This window comes from Chlorocebus sabaeus, chromosome 21, assembly GCF_047675955.1.
Source record: "Chlorocebus sabaeus isolate Y175 chromosome 21, mChlSab1.0.hap1, whole genome shotgun sequence".
NCBI classification, from domain to species: domain Eukaryota; kingdom Metazoa; phylum Chordata; class Mammalia; order Primates; family Cercopithecidae; genus Chlorocebus; species Chlorocebus sabaeus.
The window spans coordinates 64963852-64981889 of NC_132924.1; the positions used below are offsets into that span (position 1 = coordinate 64963852).

The 18038-nt window shown below is 38.8% G+C and overlaps 1 protein-coding gene across 13 annotated transcripts in view; it reads right to left on the reverse strand.

The window, feature by feature from the left end:
* Positions 1–16100, reverse strand: part of ADAM22 (ADAM metallopeptidase domain 22) — a 258039-nt gene extending 241939 nt beyond the window's left edge. For 5 of the 13 annotated variants that reach the window (XM_038004584.2, XM_007982279.3, XM_073009142.1 and 2 more), the window contains exons 1-2: positions 15662–16099; positions 15014–15174 (exon numbers count right to left, since the gene is read on the reverse strand). In XM_038004584.2, the coding sequence (XP_037860512.2) occupies positions 15014–15174; positions 15662–15746 (246 nt within the window). In that variant the 5' untranslated portion in view covers positions 15747–16099. Of the gene's footprint in view, positions 1–15013; positions 15516–15661 lie in introns of those variants that run through there. The other 8 variants (XM_073009144.1, XM_038004582.2, XM_038004579.2 and 5 more) reach the window with 5 other exon arrangements.
* Positions 16101–18038: the final 1938 nt, after the last annotated feature.

The window sequence follows — 18038 nt, forward strand, 5'->3', positions numbered from 1 at the left end:
ATGTGGGGCTGCCTCTCCACCACAAGTCCTCACTTTTTCATCTGGTCTTAAAGCTACTTTCAGAGCCTCCATCTACACTGAGATATAAATTCTAGAAGCTAATTATACTAATGTGCCTGTTCTCTACTGGTATATTTTTCTGATTTAAACCAGTATATGAAGATCTTTTAGAGGCATGAAGATTTCATGGAGTATGGGTAACATCCACCTCCGAAGAAATAAAAATTTACAAAATAATATAAATATTTTATATTAACATAATTAATCAATGCTATAATTAATTTAAATAATAGATGTTTAAAGTTGTATATTTTATCTATTTATATTTTATATTTACATACAAATTTATATTAACATAATCCATATTAAATAATATGAATATTTTAGATTAAGTTGTTAGTCCATAAAAGTAAGATAAAAACTAGAAATTTTTTTTTTATTTGTAGACAAAATATCTGGGGCTTAGCTACAGGGGAAAAAAAAGAGGATGTTGTCCTTAGTTCAAAAGCATAGCTTAAAAAATCAAACCCCAAAAATAAATAATAAGGGAAATCCTTGGCTGAATATGCCACATGAATTCAAATCCATCAGAAATACTAGATGTCACTCTCTCAGAAGACATACATCATTGTCTTAAAGGAAATGCAGCTCCAGGCAGCGAATGACAAAGTATGGTGAATAAAATCACACAAAAAGGTTAAATAGCTTGAGTTTATTTTTGTTGGGAGACACAGGGCTATAACTGACATGAATGATTTTGTCACAGTGATTATAGTGGCCTCAAGACAGCAAGGCTACTTTATATGGTAGAATGTCAGTATGCCAATCATTGTCCAAGTTCCTGTCATTTTCTTCGGCTGTCTCCCTCCCCCTCGTCATCATGGTCCTGCCTTTCCTAATAGGCTTTGCCTTTCCTAATAAATCCTGACTCAGATTTGAAGCAAGAGGGACAGCTATTGCAATTCATTCACCATGAGAGCCCGGGCATACTAACACAGGCGGCTCTGTTGGGCCAGGAAGAGTATATGTGCAGGAAGAGGAAGAAAGAATTCAGGGCTTTAGCCCTAAAAGTAGAATGATGTCCACGATCCTCTCCATGCCATCCCAACCAAAGCATTAAATAATCCAGATAAAATAAATATTGTAACTCTTGGAACTATCTCAAAAGTACATAAAATCACTAACAAATGGTCACAGAACTTTTTTCCTGCATTTTTGGTGACAGAAAATTGAAACAAAAGTAGACCGTAAATATTTACTGAGCACCAACTGTGTGTCAGGCACAGTGCTAAGCAGTGCACAAACAATAGTGAATATGAATAACCAATTGCGAGCCCAACATTACAATCTGTTTCATAAGAACACCTTCTACTAACACACAAGTTATCAGCGCCCCAATCCCCTCCTTAATGGACACATAAAGCATGCACAACTTTATGGAAAGCCTATGAGGCAAGTTTTGCTTTTAGGATACCTAGAAAAATGTCTGGTCATTCCTTTATACTGAATATGAATCCTGTAACAATGTAGCAATGGATTACTGCCAAGACTCTGAGAAGTGACATGATCAGCAAATGTAGAGGGTAAACTAAGCATATAATTTAAAGCTTAAATCCAGGGGATTATGAGCAATGAGGAAAATGATTTTAGGAAGGAGATTATTCCAGCAATAAGGGGCAGAAGGGACACTAAAATCCACATCCACAGAGGAGAATGAATGAAGAGCGATTCAAGGGGCACGACAGAAACAAATGAATGGAAAAAAAGAAAAACCTCACAAAATATAGGTTTACAAGTAAGTAGTAAAATGAAAAGCGTGTTGAATTATAACACATTTTCTAAATCCCAAAATAAGTTAAGTCCAGCAATGTGCTACAGGGATGGTTCCCAACACTGAATGTAAATAATCTTTCAGAGACTTGTTTTTACTTCAGTTGCTAAGAGAAAGAGACGCTTGACTGAAATAGAGTGGGGGTAAATACAAAATAAACCAAGGGTCATACCGAATGAGAACAGAGCAAGGCCATGTACACAGGAAAATGGAAAGAGGCTGCAGGAAAGTGACAGAGTCTATACCGAGGGATGCGGAAAGAAAGAGATGAAGAAAAAAGAAAAGAAACAATTGTACAGGGAAAATCTGATGTAACGATGGGGGTATGGGAGCACTAATGAAGAAACAGGGCCTCTATAAGTCATGGCATCAACACTTTCATTCAGTCAACATTTGCTTTTTGAGCACTTGTTATGTACAAGGCTCTGTCTGTGCTCAATGATGGAAAGAAGTACAAATGAAATGAGGGTCCATGCCTTTATTCCATGTTATTGTGCGCAATTAAATTAAAAATAATTTTTATTGCATAACCCTACAATAACTGCGAAGTTCATCATTTCATAATCAAAACACTTAAGAAAATGCCCAAAACACTCATCAAAGACCACAAGAAGATTTCATGTTAAATTGGTTATGAATAAATAGTACTTTTCCCTCATTAACTATGAGAGAACGTTGTCTATTCAATATCATTAAGAACTATAAGAACATCATGCTAAACTTGTCTCAGAAACTAAATTAAGTGAAAAATCTTAGTATCTTGGCACCAATATTCTCCCCCCACCACCTTTTTTTTTTTTTTTTTTTTTAACCTTAGAGGATTCCGAGAGTCAGCGAAAACTGTTATACACTGTGGTTTGAAATAGTCTTACCTCTAGTCAGTTACTTAACCAGAGTGGCTTCACCTTTGGTGAAAGCAATGAACACGTCTTAAATTTCCCCTATCTTCTTATCAATCAATATCTGTCCAAGTTAGAAGGTACTTTCACAAGGAAATAATTCAGAAAAAAAGCTATGTACTATTTATAGCTAAACCAGCTATACAGGATCATAAAAAGTGAGAACATTTTTGTAGTCCTGAATCAAAACTTGCATAATCTTTTTTTATAATTTCAACTTTTATTTTAGATTCAGGGGATACATATGCAGGTTTGTTAGATTGGTATATTGAGCGATGCTGAGATATGGTATATGAATGATCCTATCACGCAGATGCTGAGCATAGTACCCAGCAGTTAGTTTTTCAACCCTTGCCCCTCTCCTTCCCTTCCTCTCTATTAGTCCCCAGTGTCTACCACTGCCATTTTGACCATAAGTATCCAATGTTTAGCTCTCACTTGTAAGTGAGAATATACAGTATTTGATTTTCTGTTCCTTTATTAATTCATTTAATATAATGGTCTCCACCCATGTGGCTGCAAAGGATATAATACCATTCTTTTTAACACTGCATAGTATTCCATGGTATGTTATGTACCACATTTTCTTTATCCAGTCCACCATGAATGAGCACCTAGGTTGATTCCTTGACTTTGCTATTGTGAATAGTGCAATGAACATGAGTGCATGTGTCTTTTTGGTAGAATGATTTATTTTCTTTTGGCTATTTACATAGACCAGTGGAACAGAATGGAGAGCCCAGAAACAAAGCTGCGTACCTCCAGCCATCTGATCTTCAACAAAGTGTACAAAAATAAGCCATGGTGAAAGAACTCCCTCTTCAATAAACAGTGCTGGGATAGCTGGCTAGTTACATGCAGAATAATGAAACTGGACCCCTAACTTTCACTATATATAAAAATTAACTCAAGATGCTTCAAATTATAAGAATCTTAGAAGAATACTTAGAGAACACCAGTCCAGAAATCAGCCTTGAGAAAGAATTTATGACCAAGTCCTCAAAGCAACTGCAACGAAAACAAAATTGTCAAGTAGGACATAATTAAACTCAAGCGTTTCTGCACAGCAAAAGAAACTATCAACAGAGTAAACAGATAACTTACAGAATTCAACAAAATATTAGCAAACGATGCATCCAATAAAAGTGTAATATACAGAATCTATAAGGAACTTAATTCAACAAGCAAAAAATAAATAATCCCATTAAAACACGGGCAAAAGACATAGACACTCCTCAAAAGCAGACATACAAGCAGTCAACAAGAAAAAAAAAATGCTCAACATTACTAATCATCAGAGAAATGCAAATCAAAACCACAATGAGATACCATCTCACATCAGTCAGAATGGCTATTATTAAAAAGTCAAAAAAAAAAAGGTGCTGATGAGGCTAAGGAGAAAAGGGAACGCTTATACACTCTTGGTGGGAATGAACTTATTCAGTCACTGTGGAAAGCAATTTGGAAATTTCTCAAAGAACCTCCAACAGAACTACCATTCAATCCAGCAGTCTGTTACTCGATATATATCCAAAACTTTCATCACCTTTGATGATGTTAAAGTTTCTGTCAAAGTCGATAAAGTTCTTCCTAAGAAAAAATTGGCTTCGTTCTTCAGCATACTGGTAAATTTGTAAATATATCTGTTTTTCAAAACCCCATCCTTATTAAACACTTACTTCAAGTTTTTCTGGAAGGGACATGAAAGCCTTCCTAAGTATTTTTAAGCTGCAGCTGATACCAACATTGAAAATTCAGAATCTATGGCAAACAATGACACCAAAATTATCCATCTCAGTAAGAACAAATTTTCCAAATTCTAACTTAGAGACTCTTCATTTACTCAACATACATTTATTTAACACAGACCACATGCTATTCAAAGTAAGATGTTGCTCATTTTGTACAAACTAATTTTTAGAATATCAAAAACTCCTGCATAAATTAGGAAATCAATATTTAACTGGGTCTCATCTCCTGATCCATGTGAGGCACAGTGTCTAAAGTCTAAACTGTAAACTGGGGAGAAGCGTAGAGCCCCTTAGAGCACTCTCTCACTAGCCTGCAGAACTTTACAAAGACCAACCAAGAAGAAGAAGAGGAGGTGAAAGACAAGAAGGTAAAGAAAGAGGAGGAAGAAATAATAAATAAAAGAAAACACACACACACAAAGAACAGGAAGGAAGAAGAAGGAAGGAGGAACTGAACACTTAAAGCTCATGTGTGGATGAAAACAAGACTGACTAAAACAAAACAAAACAAAACCAAAACAAACAAACAAACAAAAAAAACACCACAAGTTTCCCTTTAAAGACCTAAGACCCAGATCAAGAGTGGAGCCAGAAACTCACAAAGTGCTTTAGACTCTTTCAGGTAGCTCTTTCTAGTTGAGCCAGAAGGATACTGACCTGACCAGCCTAGTATTTTCCCTTGATAATTTGCTCTCTGATAATCTTGCTTCCCTGAGCCTCACCTGCTACCACTCTTTTACCTACAGCCTGTTCCTGACCATATCTGATGATCCCAGATCATTCCTCAGGTAACTGCTTGCCTTGCTCCCTCTCCAGCCTGTGTTAGATTAATACTACCAAGCTATGTGTAACCTCGACTGCCACTTAGGCCTGCTGAGGAGCCACAGCTGGTTTCCGCAACAGAACGCTAACAGGATTTCCCAAAGGCTTTAAAAATCCACTACAGAAATCAAAGAAATCTGCAGAACCAGGTTCTGTCAAGTGGCAGCTCCTCCTGTAGCATCTTGCTGTTTAATCCAAAGAAAGATAAACCATACAGACAAAGAAGCTTGAGCTATGACCAAATTGCATGTACCAGCAAATTGTGTGTACCAGCCTGACCCCCAACACCCTAACCGCATCCTAACCTTGAAGTGTCTAGGTTCAAATTCCCTAACCTCACTAGTGGAGGAAATGAAGGCAATTCCTCCGAAACAAACCTACTTAAAAGGCAAATCGGAAAAAAAAAAAAAAAAAAAAAAAAAAAGAAGCAGAGTAGAAATTGACCAACTAGAGTTAAAAGCTAGAGACATGGGGCAGTGTGAAGCAGAAAAAGTGGTCTCACAAAACTCAACCAGGAGTTCTGCCTCAGCTAGGAAATTTTAAAACCACTTGCAAAATGTCAGTTCTCAAGGCCTATCTGCAGAAAAGCACCATCGATTTCTCATCTTCAAAGAGTTATCCAACGATCTTTACTTGGGACAAAAAAAACGCAACAAAAGGGCAATTATTGCTAAGTGCTAAAATCCACTAGTATAAAATTAAATTTTAAAAAGGAGAAGAAAAATGTTAATTTAACCTTGCTGATACATGATTCTGAAAATCTCTTCAACGCAAATAACAAGCATATTTAGGAGTAGGGGAGAATGATTTACGTTCTTTATTCCTTCTCTTTCCAGTTAGAACTGCTGATATTTCTGGATCATGGTACAACATTTTCAATTTTATTTTCAAAATCAAGTCACAGAGAACAGTCTGTCCTGGGGAAAACAAAACAAACTTCTATTTTAAAAGGAACTCTAATGATAAAATCAAAAGTAAAGGATAGCCAGAAGTCTAAAATCATTTTTCATATAAAATATTTCTATTTTTTAAAATACAGCATGTAGTACTCTATTTTAATTATATGTAAAATAACTGCAAGTTAGCTAGGGAGGAGACCTGGGAAAGACCAAGAGTATCTTTTTCTTTTCTTTTTTTTTTTTTTTTTATTTTTTATTTTTTTGAGACGGAGTCTCGCTTTATCACTCAGGCTGGAGTGCAGTGGCACAATCTCGGCTCACTGCGAACTCTGCCTCCTGGGTTCACGCCATTCTCTGGCCTCAGACTCCCAAGTAGCTGGAACTACAGGCACCCGCCACCTTGCCCGGCTAATTTTTTTGTATTTTTAGTAGAGACGGGGTTTCACCATGTTAGCCAGGATGGTCTCAATCTCCTGACCTCGTGATCTGCCCGCCTCAGCCTCCCAAAGTGCTAGGATTATAGGCGTGAGCCACTGCGCCCGGCTAAGACTTAAGAGTATCTTAAAGAAATAATGTTAGGTATGTTCCAACACGGAGATAAACGGGAAACTACATGTCAAATAAGTAGTAAAGATTATAAAAGATTATTTTATGTTGATGTCTAACATTTTGAGAATCCTTTTCCCACTTCTACCACTTATTACCTGTATAACCTTAGGCAGTTAATTAACTTCAGTTTCCTCATCTTCAAATGGGTATAACAGTATCTACCTCATAACGAGAGATAATGCATGTAAATCACTCAATACAATGCCTGGCACATGGCAAAAAAAAAGTTATATATTATTTATATTTTGTACATATTATATATTTATACTTAAAAATGTTTTACTTATTTAAGTTAATAAATACTAATCCTTATTTTTTCAACTCTTTCCCCCAAAGTTTGCTTGCTAGCGCTTTTATTATCAAAGTAAACACATTCAACTACATGTTCTCAGAAGCTATCATTTTTTGTTATTATTGATTATGTATCTCTTTTACCTGAATGATATCACATTTGGGACTCTAGTACTACTAGTTCTATGAAGGCATAAAACATACTTTGTATCTTTTCTTTTGGAGAAAAATATATGAATATAGATCCCTGCTTAGCAATTAATATTTCCACCTATGAAACTTTGACCACAAAAAAGCATATACAATTTTGGTGTTGATTGCTGAATACTAGTATGTGATTTACAATGAACAAGTGTAAAAGACAGTATACATATCTACAAACAAACAGGACACATGTCCTTCAAGAGGTGTTTTTCACCATTTAAATGTCAGATATCCTCACAAATTCCATTTTCATTTTCAAGATAATAAAAATGAAACATTCCTGTTGTGCTCTGCAAGCTTCCTCACTATTGTCTAACTTTAAAATGTATATATATATATGTTTCAGGCACTGAAAGTCATATATAGTTCCAATGGGGTAAATGTAAGAAATTTGACTCCAGCGACACTGAATGGCATCTGAAGAACTGTTGGTGGCCCCCTTCCATAAGACCAGTTTAGTGTAGTGGTTAAGCACATAGGCAGTGCACTGGAGCTGAAATGCCTAGGTTCAAATCCCCTATCAGCTTTGTGACTTTACAGGTAAGTATTACCTGTCACACATGATTTTTGTGAGGATGCAATTAATTAATGTACATCAAGTATTCAGAAGACCATTTGGCACACAAAAGATAGCCATGCAAGTTACCATATATTTAACTATTTTAGTATATAACATATATAGTGACACTATTAAAAGTATTTTTCTCTTTTTATCATTTCCTTTTCCTACCATCTTCTCACCATTCCCCTCAAGGACTCTACCTTTTCTTCTGCTCCATCCCCCAGCCCCACTTTTACAAACATCTATCTTCTTTCCCTTTGGGACTTATCTATGCTACTTAATGATAAATGTGACTCTATCTAATTAGCCCCACTGGAGTTAGGGAATACTACTGACCTTACAGATTCCTGTTCTCAGTGTGTTGTGAGAAAAAAGCAGGCCTCTCCATGTTCTTCTAAGGGATTCTATTTGTTAAAAATGACAGCAGAACTCTCGGCATTCTTTGCAATATGAGAAAGCAAATAAAACTAGGAACATTTTTTATCAACCTATAAGCTCTTAGAGTCATTCATAGTTAGTTTCCTATGTGTAGCCGTACAGAAGTGATGAAAGACTGATTCTTTCTGTGCACCATAACCTCATTAGATAGAATTTTAAAGATACCAAAAATACCTATACATACAAATTGGAATTTCATAGCACAAAAACAACACTAAGGGAAACTCCCACAATTCTGAATTTTACTTTTTTTACTATTTAATTGGAAAAGAAGATGGTTGGTAGAAGAATAAAAATTCATTGTGAAATGTCTCCTATTTATAGCAGTAGAACAAAGTTCTGATTGCTGGCAAAACTTTATCAATATTGAGCCACTTACTTAACAAATGCACAGTATTAAAACAAACAAACAAAAAACAAGATGTTTGTGCTACCCTTGCAAAATACTTTCAATGTTGTAATTCCTAGGAGCAATTTTCCGCCAGGGAAGCAGTACTGCAGACAATTAACCATCAAGCTGACTCAGTGCTCCTCAATGAAACAGCACAATGTAAAGTACAGCTCATCCATGCACAGGCATTATGTATAAGTACATCAATAAAAATGGAGCACACCTACTGCTTGCCATCTTGCTGCCATCTTGCTGCCTTCTTGCATTTTTCCCATTTGCTACTCTTTATCAAAACTGTGACAAACTGTGACTACTTGGGAAGCTATAACACTTCCTAGGGAAAGAGCCAGAGGAAAAAAAGTAGCCTATCTATCCACTGACCACAAAGGCTTCCAACAAAAAGAAATTTTGCTCCTTGTAGAAATATATAATCACTAGGTAAAAAACAAAGTATTAAAAATGTATGGGGTGAAAACACAACGAAATAAACCACAAAATAACTTTTCCTTGATGTAAATATGTGATGCTTAGTTGACAAAAAAGAATCATTAAAGTGTTTATTCAAAAAATAGCAATTATGTTTATGAAACAATGAGTAGTATCAAATCATCAGTAAGATTCAGTAGGTGATATCTTGCCTACACAGAAGTCCAGGTAAAAGTATAAGTTTTATCCTTTTACTTGCAAACATACAATTCTGTCAGCACAAATAATTTCAAGACAGAAGAAAGACTCTTAATATTTTGAATATTCTAGGGCTGAATGCTATTTTCCAGGAATGAAATTACTTTAGACTAAGTAAACAACGTTGAAGATAGCAAGGCTACCCACAATCAAATATAATTACTTTGACTACCATTTCTAGGACTTTGTGGCATAATAAGCTTTCAGTAGTGGGCTGATCCTCCCACTTGTGATAAAAATAAAGTATATGCATTCAAGTAACCATACAGTAAAGAAATCATTTACAATATGTACTGGTATCAACAGAATTACTATTTAAAACCAATCAAATTGTCAGCATTTAAACAGAACTACAATGAAAATTTCTTCCAAAATTTTTCTGTCCCAATTTAGGGATGAAAATTGAAACAAGGACACATTAAGAGTAAAATTAAGACGGTTTATATCATTGTAGTTCTTGCAAGCTTTCTGAAACATTAAGCAATACATTGCTATTTCCATATTTTTAACCTTTTAAAAAAATGGACATATAATAACTGTACATATTTATGGGGTGCATAGTGATGTTTTGATGCATACAGGGCACACTGATCAGATCAGGGTAATCAGCATATCCATCTTGGTGAATGGCTTGATTTTCTTTTTTTTTTTTTTTTTTTGAGATGAAGACTTGCTCTGTCGCCCAGGCTGGAGTGCAGTGGCACCATCTCTGCTCACTGGAACCTCCGCCTCCCGGGTTCAAGCGATTCTTGTGCCTCAGCCTCGGGATTACAGGTGCCCACCACCACACTGGGCTAATTTTTGTACTCTTAGTAGAGGCAGGGTTTCACTATATTGGCCAGGCTGGATTCGAATCCTGACCTCAAATGGTCCACCTACCTGGGCCTCCCAAAGTGCTGGGATTACAGGCATGGGCCACCGCACCCAGCCAATGGCTTTCTCTTAACAAGTGAAAAGTAATTCCTGAATTAGGTTAGATAACCTATAAGGTCTCTTCTGTCTCTACCACTATTTGATTCCACTTAGTTAAATATAAATTGAGTAATTAGTAACATACTTCTGGGACTATGTTAAACTCAGGTAGTTAAGGCACCATTTTGCGTTCAAGTGATGTCATAAAATATCTAAATAGTACTCAAGCAGCCTTAGGGAGTTGATGTTATTTAACAAAGACTCATATAGTGCTTACTCTATGCCCAGCATTGTTCTAAGCACATTATAAATATTAACTCATTTATACAGTTATTTTCAGTATATTTACTAAGTACTTATGAATCTTAAAGATTATGTGAACATTTACCAGTGAACTAAAGTACACAGCTACAGTCACGTGCTCTTTGAAATTAAAATTATTCATTCTAACAATTAGGATTATCTGACAATAACATGAATCTGGTCAGTTACCTCTCCTAAATGAAATCCTGTGACTGCCTTCAGGACAAATTCCAAATTCCTCAGCAAGTCACGAAAGTGCCGCAGCATCTACTCTTTGCTTTCCTGTTTTATCTTATCTGTCCCTGAATTCTTTACTATTTGCAATTAACAACAACACATCCTGATTCCCATGTACCTATGTACTTACTGCCTCTTTGGTTGGATATGCTCAACATTCCTTTTAATGTAGCAATTCCAAACTCACCCTCGAAACACAGCTTCCCCAGACAGCCCACCCTGACTGCTCGGCTGGGTTAAGTACTAGCCTTCTCTGCCTCCACCAGCCTCTGTGATCACCTCCAGAAAATCATAAGGCAAAGTATAATTGTTTAGTCACCCATTCATCTTCCACATCTTTAAGAATTCCTTAAAAGCAAAACTGTGTCTTTTATCTCTAAATGTCCACGGTCTTGCATAAAAATTAGTACAGAGTAGGAACACAAGTAAATAAATGCCTTTTAGGCCAGGCATGGTGGCTCACGCCTATAATCCCAGCACTTTGGGAGGCCAAGGTGGGCAGATCACGAGGTCAGGAGATTGAGACCATCCTGGCTAACACTGTGAAACCCTGTCTCTACTAAAAATACAAAAAATTAGCCAGATGTGGTGGCACGTGCCCGTAGTCCCAGCTACTTGGGAGGCTGAGGCAGGAGAATCACTTGAACCAAGGAGGTGGACCTTGCAGTGAGCAGAGATTGTGCCACTACACTCCAGCCTGGGCAACAGAGTGAGACTCCATCTCAAAAGAAAAAAATAAAATAAATAAATAAATAAAGATCTTTTAAAGAACAAATCAACAAATGTATATAAGCTTTTTGAGTTCACAGAAAATCACCCTGATTTTACTTATGAAGCAGAAAGGAAGTTGATAAAAATATCTATGGGTGGCTAGGCATGGTGGCTCACGCCTATAATCCCAGCACTTTGGGTGGCTGAGGTCGGAGGATCACCTGAGGTCAGGAGTTCTAGACCAGCCTGGCCAAAATGGTGAAACTCTGTCTCTACTAAGAATACAAAAATTAGCTGGGCATGGTGGTGGGCACCTGTCATCCCAGCTATTCAGAAGGATGACATAGCAGTATCACTTGAATCCAGGAGGTAGAGGTTGCAATGAACTGAGATCACGCCATTGCACTTCAGCCTGGGTGACAGAGCAAGATTCCATCTCCAGAAAAAAAAAAATCTATGGGGTTCTAGAATTAAAATGCCATAAATTAGATCTATTTAAGTATTAGAGAAATAACAAGGGCCATAAAAAATCAACTTATGTTTTTCGATCCAATCGTTGCTCTTAGGGAAACTAGAAATGCCAATAGTACAAGAAAACTCCTCTCTTTCCTAACTGTAGGAAAAGTTGGCTTAAGATAAATAGGTCTTTACGATTCTGTCAGATCTGGTCCTAGTTGTCAATGATTTCCACCTGTAGTTGAAGCAGCATGGTAAACTGCAGTGGCTCCCAGGTGATACAGACATCAACATGTACTATGTCTACCTTACTATGTGCTAGGCACTGGGATAACGTTTTGTAATAATTACTGTAAGATGGTATCATCGTTTTCATTTCTGACTTGAATTAATAATCTATTCATACTGTTAAACCTAAATCCTACCAATTCATTCATACTTCACCAAAAACCAGTCATTCTTCTCTATTGTGAGGTTTATTGCCATAGGAAGTAGAAGCTCTATGAACCCAAGACAGCTTCCAACCCACGTCAAGAGTCCTGTGAATCAAAAAACTGCATAAGTGGTGCTCCATAAATGGGGAGAAAAGGAGGACTGACCTCCTCCACTTTTCAAAAGTGGTGGTCTTTCACCAACACAGAAAAGGCAAGGGGTACACAAAGACATTTCCAGCATGAGTCAGAGATTCTGTGAGTTTCCAGGTTCAATCCTGTCATTTTATTTTTCTGTATCTCTATTTCCCTCAGTCTCTCTTCTTCTCCTAGAAAGTCTTTGTGAATTGTTTTAAAGCACTGGTTACAACAGCAAAATCTTGACTCTGAGAAACTCTACAGGATAAAAGCCTCTATGTCTTTACTGAAAAAAACTGCAAGGGGAAAAAAAAATTGAGGTGAAAAACCATACATTAAAAGACTTTTTAGAAAACAAAAAAACAGGCCAGGCCCCACAACTCACACCTGTAATCCCAGCACTTTGGGAGGCCAAGGCCGGCAGATGGTTTGAGCCCAGGAGTTCAAGGTCAGCCTATGCAACATGGTGAAATCCCATTCTTACACACAAAAAAATTTTAATTAGCTAGATAAGGTGGCACATGCCTGTAATCCAAGCTACTCAGGAAGCTGAGGTGGAAGGATCAGTTGGGCCCAAGAGGTCAAGGCTGCTGTGAGCCATAATCACGCCACTGCACTCCTGTCTGGGTGACAGAGTGAGACTCTGTCACAAAAAATAAATAAATAAACTAATTACAATCTACAAACATTATCTGGGTCCTGGTCCAGACAAACTTACTTAAATATATACTCTAAATATATACTCTCTCTATATATATATACACACACACATATATACACACACACACAAACATTCACACACATACATACACATATATACATATATATTTACGAGAACTGGAAATCTGAAAAACAGGATATTTGATAGTAGTAAGAAATTATTCTTAATTTTTGAAAATACAATAACACGGTTGCATTTTTAAAAGAATCCTTACCATTTAGTGGTACATTCCTATAGCTTTTATGAATGAAATGATATGATTTGCTTCAATACAATACAAGGAGGGAAAGAAAATAGAAAAAAAAAATAGGTAGAGTATAGACAAAACAAGATTGGCCATGAGTTGCTAATCGTTGGAGCTGGGGGTTCATTAACTTATCCTACTCTTTTGTGTGTTTGAAATTTTTTATAACAAAAGGTTGCAAATGGGTGTGAAAATATTCTTCCACAGAAATAATCTTAATTGATTGAAAAATATGATGACATAGGGAAACTATGGCCCCTGCTTCTTCAGTTTTACCATTGAAACGAGTCAAAATGGAAAAGGAAAATAGGCATTTACCAAATATTAATTCACGTACAAGAATCCTTCATTAAAAGCTTAAAATATTAGGATTTTCTACTAAAACAATCTTTGATGCATATTATGTAGCCCTTTAAGTTAATTTCCCACCTTCTATTAACAAAATTTTTACAGTACCAACTATTTGGCTACAAATACAGATTTAAATAATATTTTCTATTTTTACTTATTTCACACATACAGATAAGTTAGTATAATTATCACATCATCAAGATATGTCTGAAAGCACTGATGAATGTATCTACACATATGAAAAGGTTTGGCTTGCCTTTGCTTCAGTCAAGTTTACAAAAATTTTCAAGTACATGAACAAGTCCTATCTTAAAATGTACTTACAGGTGGGTGGAACTGCCTGATAAGCTGATGTGTAGAAATGAAAAAAATACACAGCCCCAGAAGTATTTACTTAAATTTGTCAATAAAGTCACAATAATTTTCAGGCATATCTGTGAATGTATGATCTTGATTTAAACACAGATACAGTGATAAAACTAGATTTTTAAAAACATAATTTATAAATGCTCAAAGAACAGCACAGCCCTAATTAAACCAAGAGAACTGCTACTAATAAAGAAAGTGCGAGGAGGACACCTTTTCTAGAAGGCAGAGGTGAATGGGCATATCTCTGGTGTCCATAAATGTGAGCGAATAGAACCTTAAAGTTCTGCTTGCTTTTACAGTTTGGGTTTCTTAAGAACGTCTAGCCTTGTTTTTTTCCAATTCCTTCTTACAGTGTCAATCTTGGGTTAAATCACTTACGAAGTCTCTTTGAGGAGTAAAACAACAACAACAATGATTCAAACCCTGCCCAAATACTACCTCCCTTCTCCCTATGCACGCCTGGCTTTTGCTTGACAGATGTCAGAGGGCTCTCCGCCCCTTCTCTCAGGTCACCGCACTGCTGAAGGCCCCCCGCACAAACTCCCCTCGGGCAAAGCCCTCGGCCTGTGGTTATTTTGGTTATTTTTTGTACCCTTTTCCCCTTCTTTTTTGCACAGGGAGCGCCATGCATGACTCGCATCGGGACTGAGCTCATTTCACCCAAGAAGACATGGGGTCTCCAGGGCAACCGAGCGCAATCGTGGGGTCTCGGGTGGGCCGGGTGGCGCGGAGGACCACCTCCCGGACCCAGCCTCTCACCTGCCGGCCGCCGGGGTCGCCCCGCACCCGCGTGTCGAGCGCATCGTGCCGAGTTTCGTCTTCACCGCCGGAGCGGTAGATGAGGCGCAGCGGCACGATGCTCTGGCGCTCCAGGAAGCGGTTTTCCTTCCTCTTCTCTAGCTCCATCAATGAGGCGTCTCCTCCAGGCAGGAAGGGGGAAAGGAGGGAATGGAGAGAAAAGGCAAAAATAATGACCCTGACCCGCACTCCTCCATCCTGCGGTCCTACGTCTCCCCTACTAAAATCCCCACCTCCCCCTCCCTCTCGGAACCCATCTGGGAAGGACGCAGAGACACGAGCCGGAGAGCCTTGGACCAGTTCATCCGAGAGCATCCAGGAGCGGGGCCCAGAAGCAAGGCACCCCTTTCCCATTCTCCCCATTCCTCTTCAGAAGGAGAAAAACAGGCTTTGACCCAAGGCTTCTAGTGCATCTGCGCGCCCCCACACATATATTTTTGCTTCACTTCTTACCACCCTCCCGAATTTAAAAAAAAAAAGAAAGAAAGAAAGAAAAAAATCTCCCCGCGCACTCGGGAAATGGGAATGCCCCCTTTTCAATACGCCTGAGGGCTCCAAAGATTCCCGGGAAATAGTATGGCCCGAAGGCACAGAGGGCGGTTAACTTACCTGCCTGGCCGCAGCGCGCCGGGGGGCAGGTCCCCAGAGCGCAGAGCAGCAAGAAGGGCACGGACACAGCCACCGCCGCCTGCATGGTGCTGCCGTCAGCCCGCCTCGCCCGAAACGCTCAGCTCCTCATGCCGGGGCCGCCGAGTCCGTTTCCCTCACTCTGCGCCCCTGGGCTCCCCACGGCCACCTCCTCCCAGCCCCAGCCGGTGCTGCGGCGGCCGTGGCGCTGCAGCCTCCACCGCGGCTTAGTGCTGCATTGTGCTCCGCGGGCGCTTCCGCTGGCGGGGGGAGCGAGCGAGTGCTGCATTGGGCGGTTGGCTGTAGCTAAGTGGTTTCTAGCGCCTCCCACCTCATCCCCTGGCAAAGGCTCAGGCGGGCGACAAGCGCTCGGCAGGGAGCGAGGGCCCGGTGCACTCGCCCCCCGCGCGCAGGCAGGGGCGCGCGCAGGAGAGTCAGCTGGGAAATGTAGTTCTCTCTCCGCGTCCAGCTTGTCTCCACGACGGCGCGGACTGTCGCGACCTCGTGACTGTGAGGTCCTCTATGTCCCTCAGACTGAAGGGGCGGGAGGGAAGGGCAAAAGAAAGAGGTCAGCACTGGACGGGCTCTTGGCATCCGAGATGCACCAACTGGGCAGTTACAACAGCCGGTATTCATCCACATCGTCTTTAAAGAGCTGTTCTGTTTCCCACGGATTAGTAGTTACTTAAGTTATCAGAGAACCATACCCTCACGAATATAGTGCAAGTAAATTATTCAACAAATACAGATTGAGGATATACTGTGTACCCAGCGGTTGACAACCAGAAGAACACGGGGATCAGAGGCACCTGTTCTTGGGTAAAGTTGAGCAGACAGACCACTTTTTTACAATACAGCGTGAAAAGTGTCATGGTTATACCTAGAGGACTATTAATTCAGTCCAGGGAGTCAAAGAGGACCTCCCGGGGAAGGTCTGTGCAGGTAATTGAGGGATGATTTAGCCTAACTCTCCGGAATATTTTTGTTCTTTATTGCCAGACAGAGTCAAAACTCTACCAGATAACGGGAAATCAGTTTTCTCAGGCTGCTTATTCCATTTCCCTCTGATTCAAAATGATAAAAATTCTTGAGTATAAAACAATAATAAAATAGTTATCTACATAAAGTAATACTTGTATTTTTTAGTTTTTCAAAGTTCACATATATTATCTGATCCTTTGGTCAAGAATTTGATTAGAACTATTACTCTGATTTTATATTTATGTATGTACGTACGTATGTATTTATTTTTTTTTGAGATAGGGTCTTGCTGTGTCGCCCCAGCTGGAGTTGAAGTGGTGAAAACACGGCTCACTGCAGCTCAAGATCCTGGGCTCAAGGCATCCTCCTGCTTCAGCCTCCCAAATAGCTGGGACCACAGACACGTGCCACCACACCTGGCTATTTTTTATTATTATTATTACTTTTTGTAGAATCAAGAGTCTTCCCATGAAGGTCAAGATGCTCTTGAACTCTTGGGCTCCACCTTGGACTCACGAAGTGCTGGGATTACAGATGTGAGCCACTGCACATGCCTACTCCCATTTTAGAAAGAAAAAAAAAAAATTAAGATTTAGAGGTGTGCCTTTCTAGCCAGTAGTTACACGAGGCTATTTTTTTATTTTTCTGAGTGTTTATTATTTATTTATTTATTTTTGTATTTTAATCGCTTTTGGGGAACAGGTTGTGTCTGTTTACATGAATAAGTTCTTTAGTGGTGATTTCTGAGATTTTGGTGTACCCATCACCTGAGCAGTGTACACTGTACCCAATGTGTAGTCTGTTATCCCTCACCATCCCCTACCCTTTCCCCTGAGTCCCCAAGTCCAGTGTATCATTCTTATGCCTTTGCATCCTCATAGCTTAGCTCCCACATATAAGTGAGAACGTGCAACGTTTGATTTTTCATTCCTGAGTTACTTTACATAGAATAATAGTCCCCAATTCCATCCAGGCTGCTGCAAATGCCATTATTTTGTTCCTTTTTATGGCTGAATAGTATTCCATGGTATATATATGCCACATTTTCTTTATCCACTCATTGATTGATGGGCATTTTGACTGGTGCCATATTTTTGCGATTGTAAATTGTGCTGCTGTAAACATGCATGTGCAAGTTTCTTTTTTGTATAATAACTTATTTTCCTCTGGGTAGATACCTAGTAGTGGGATTGCTGGATGAAACAGTAGATCTCCTTTCAGTTCTTTAAGGAATCTCCATATTGTTTTCCACAGTGGTTGTACTAGTTTACATTCCCACAAACAGTGTAAAAGTGTTCCCTTTTCATTGCATCCATGCCAACATCTATTTTTTTTTTTCCTATGGCCATTCTTGCAGGAGTAAGGTGGTATCACATTG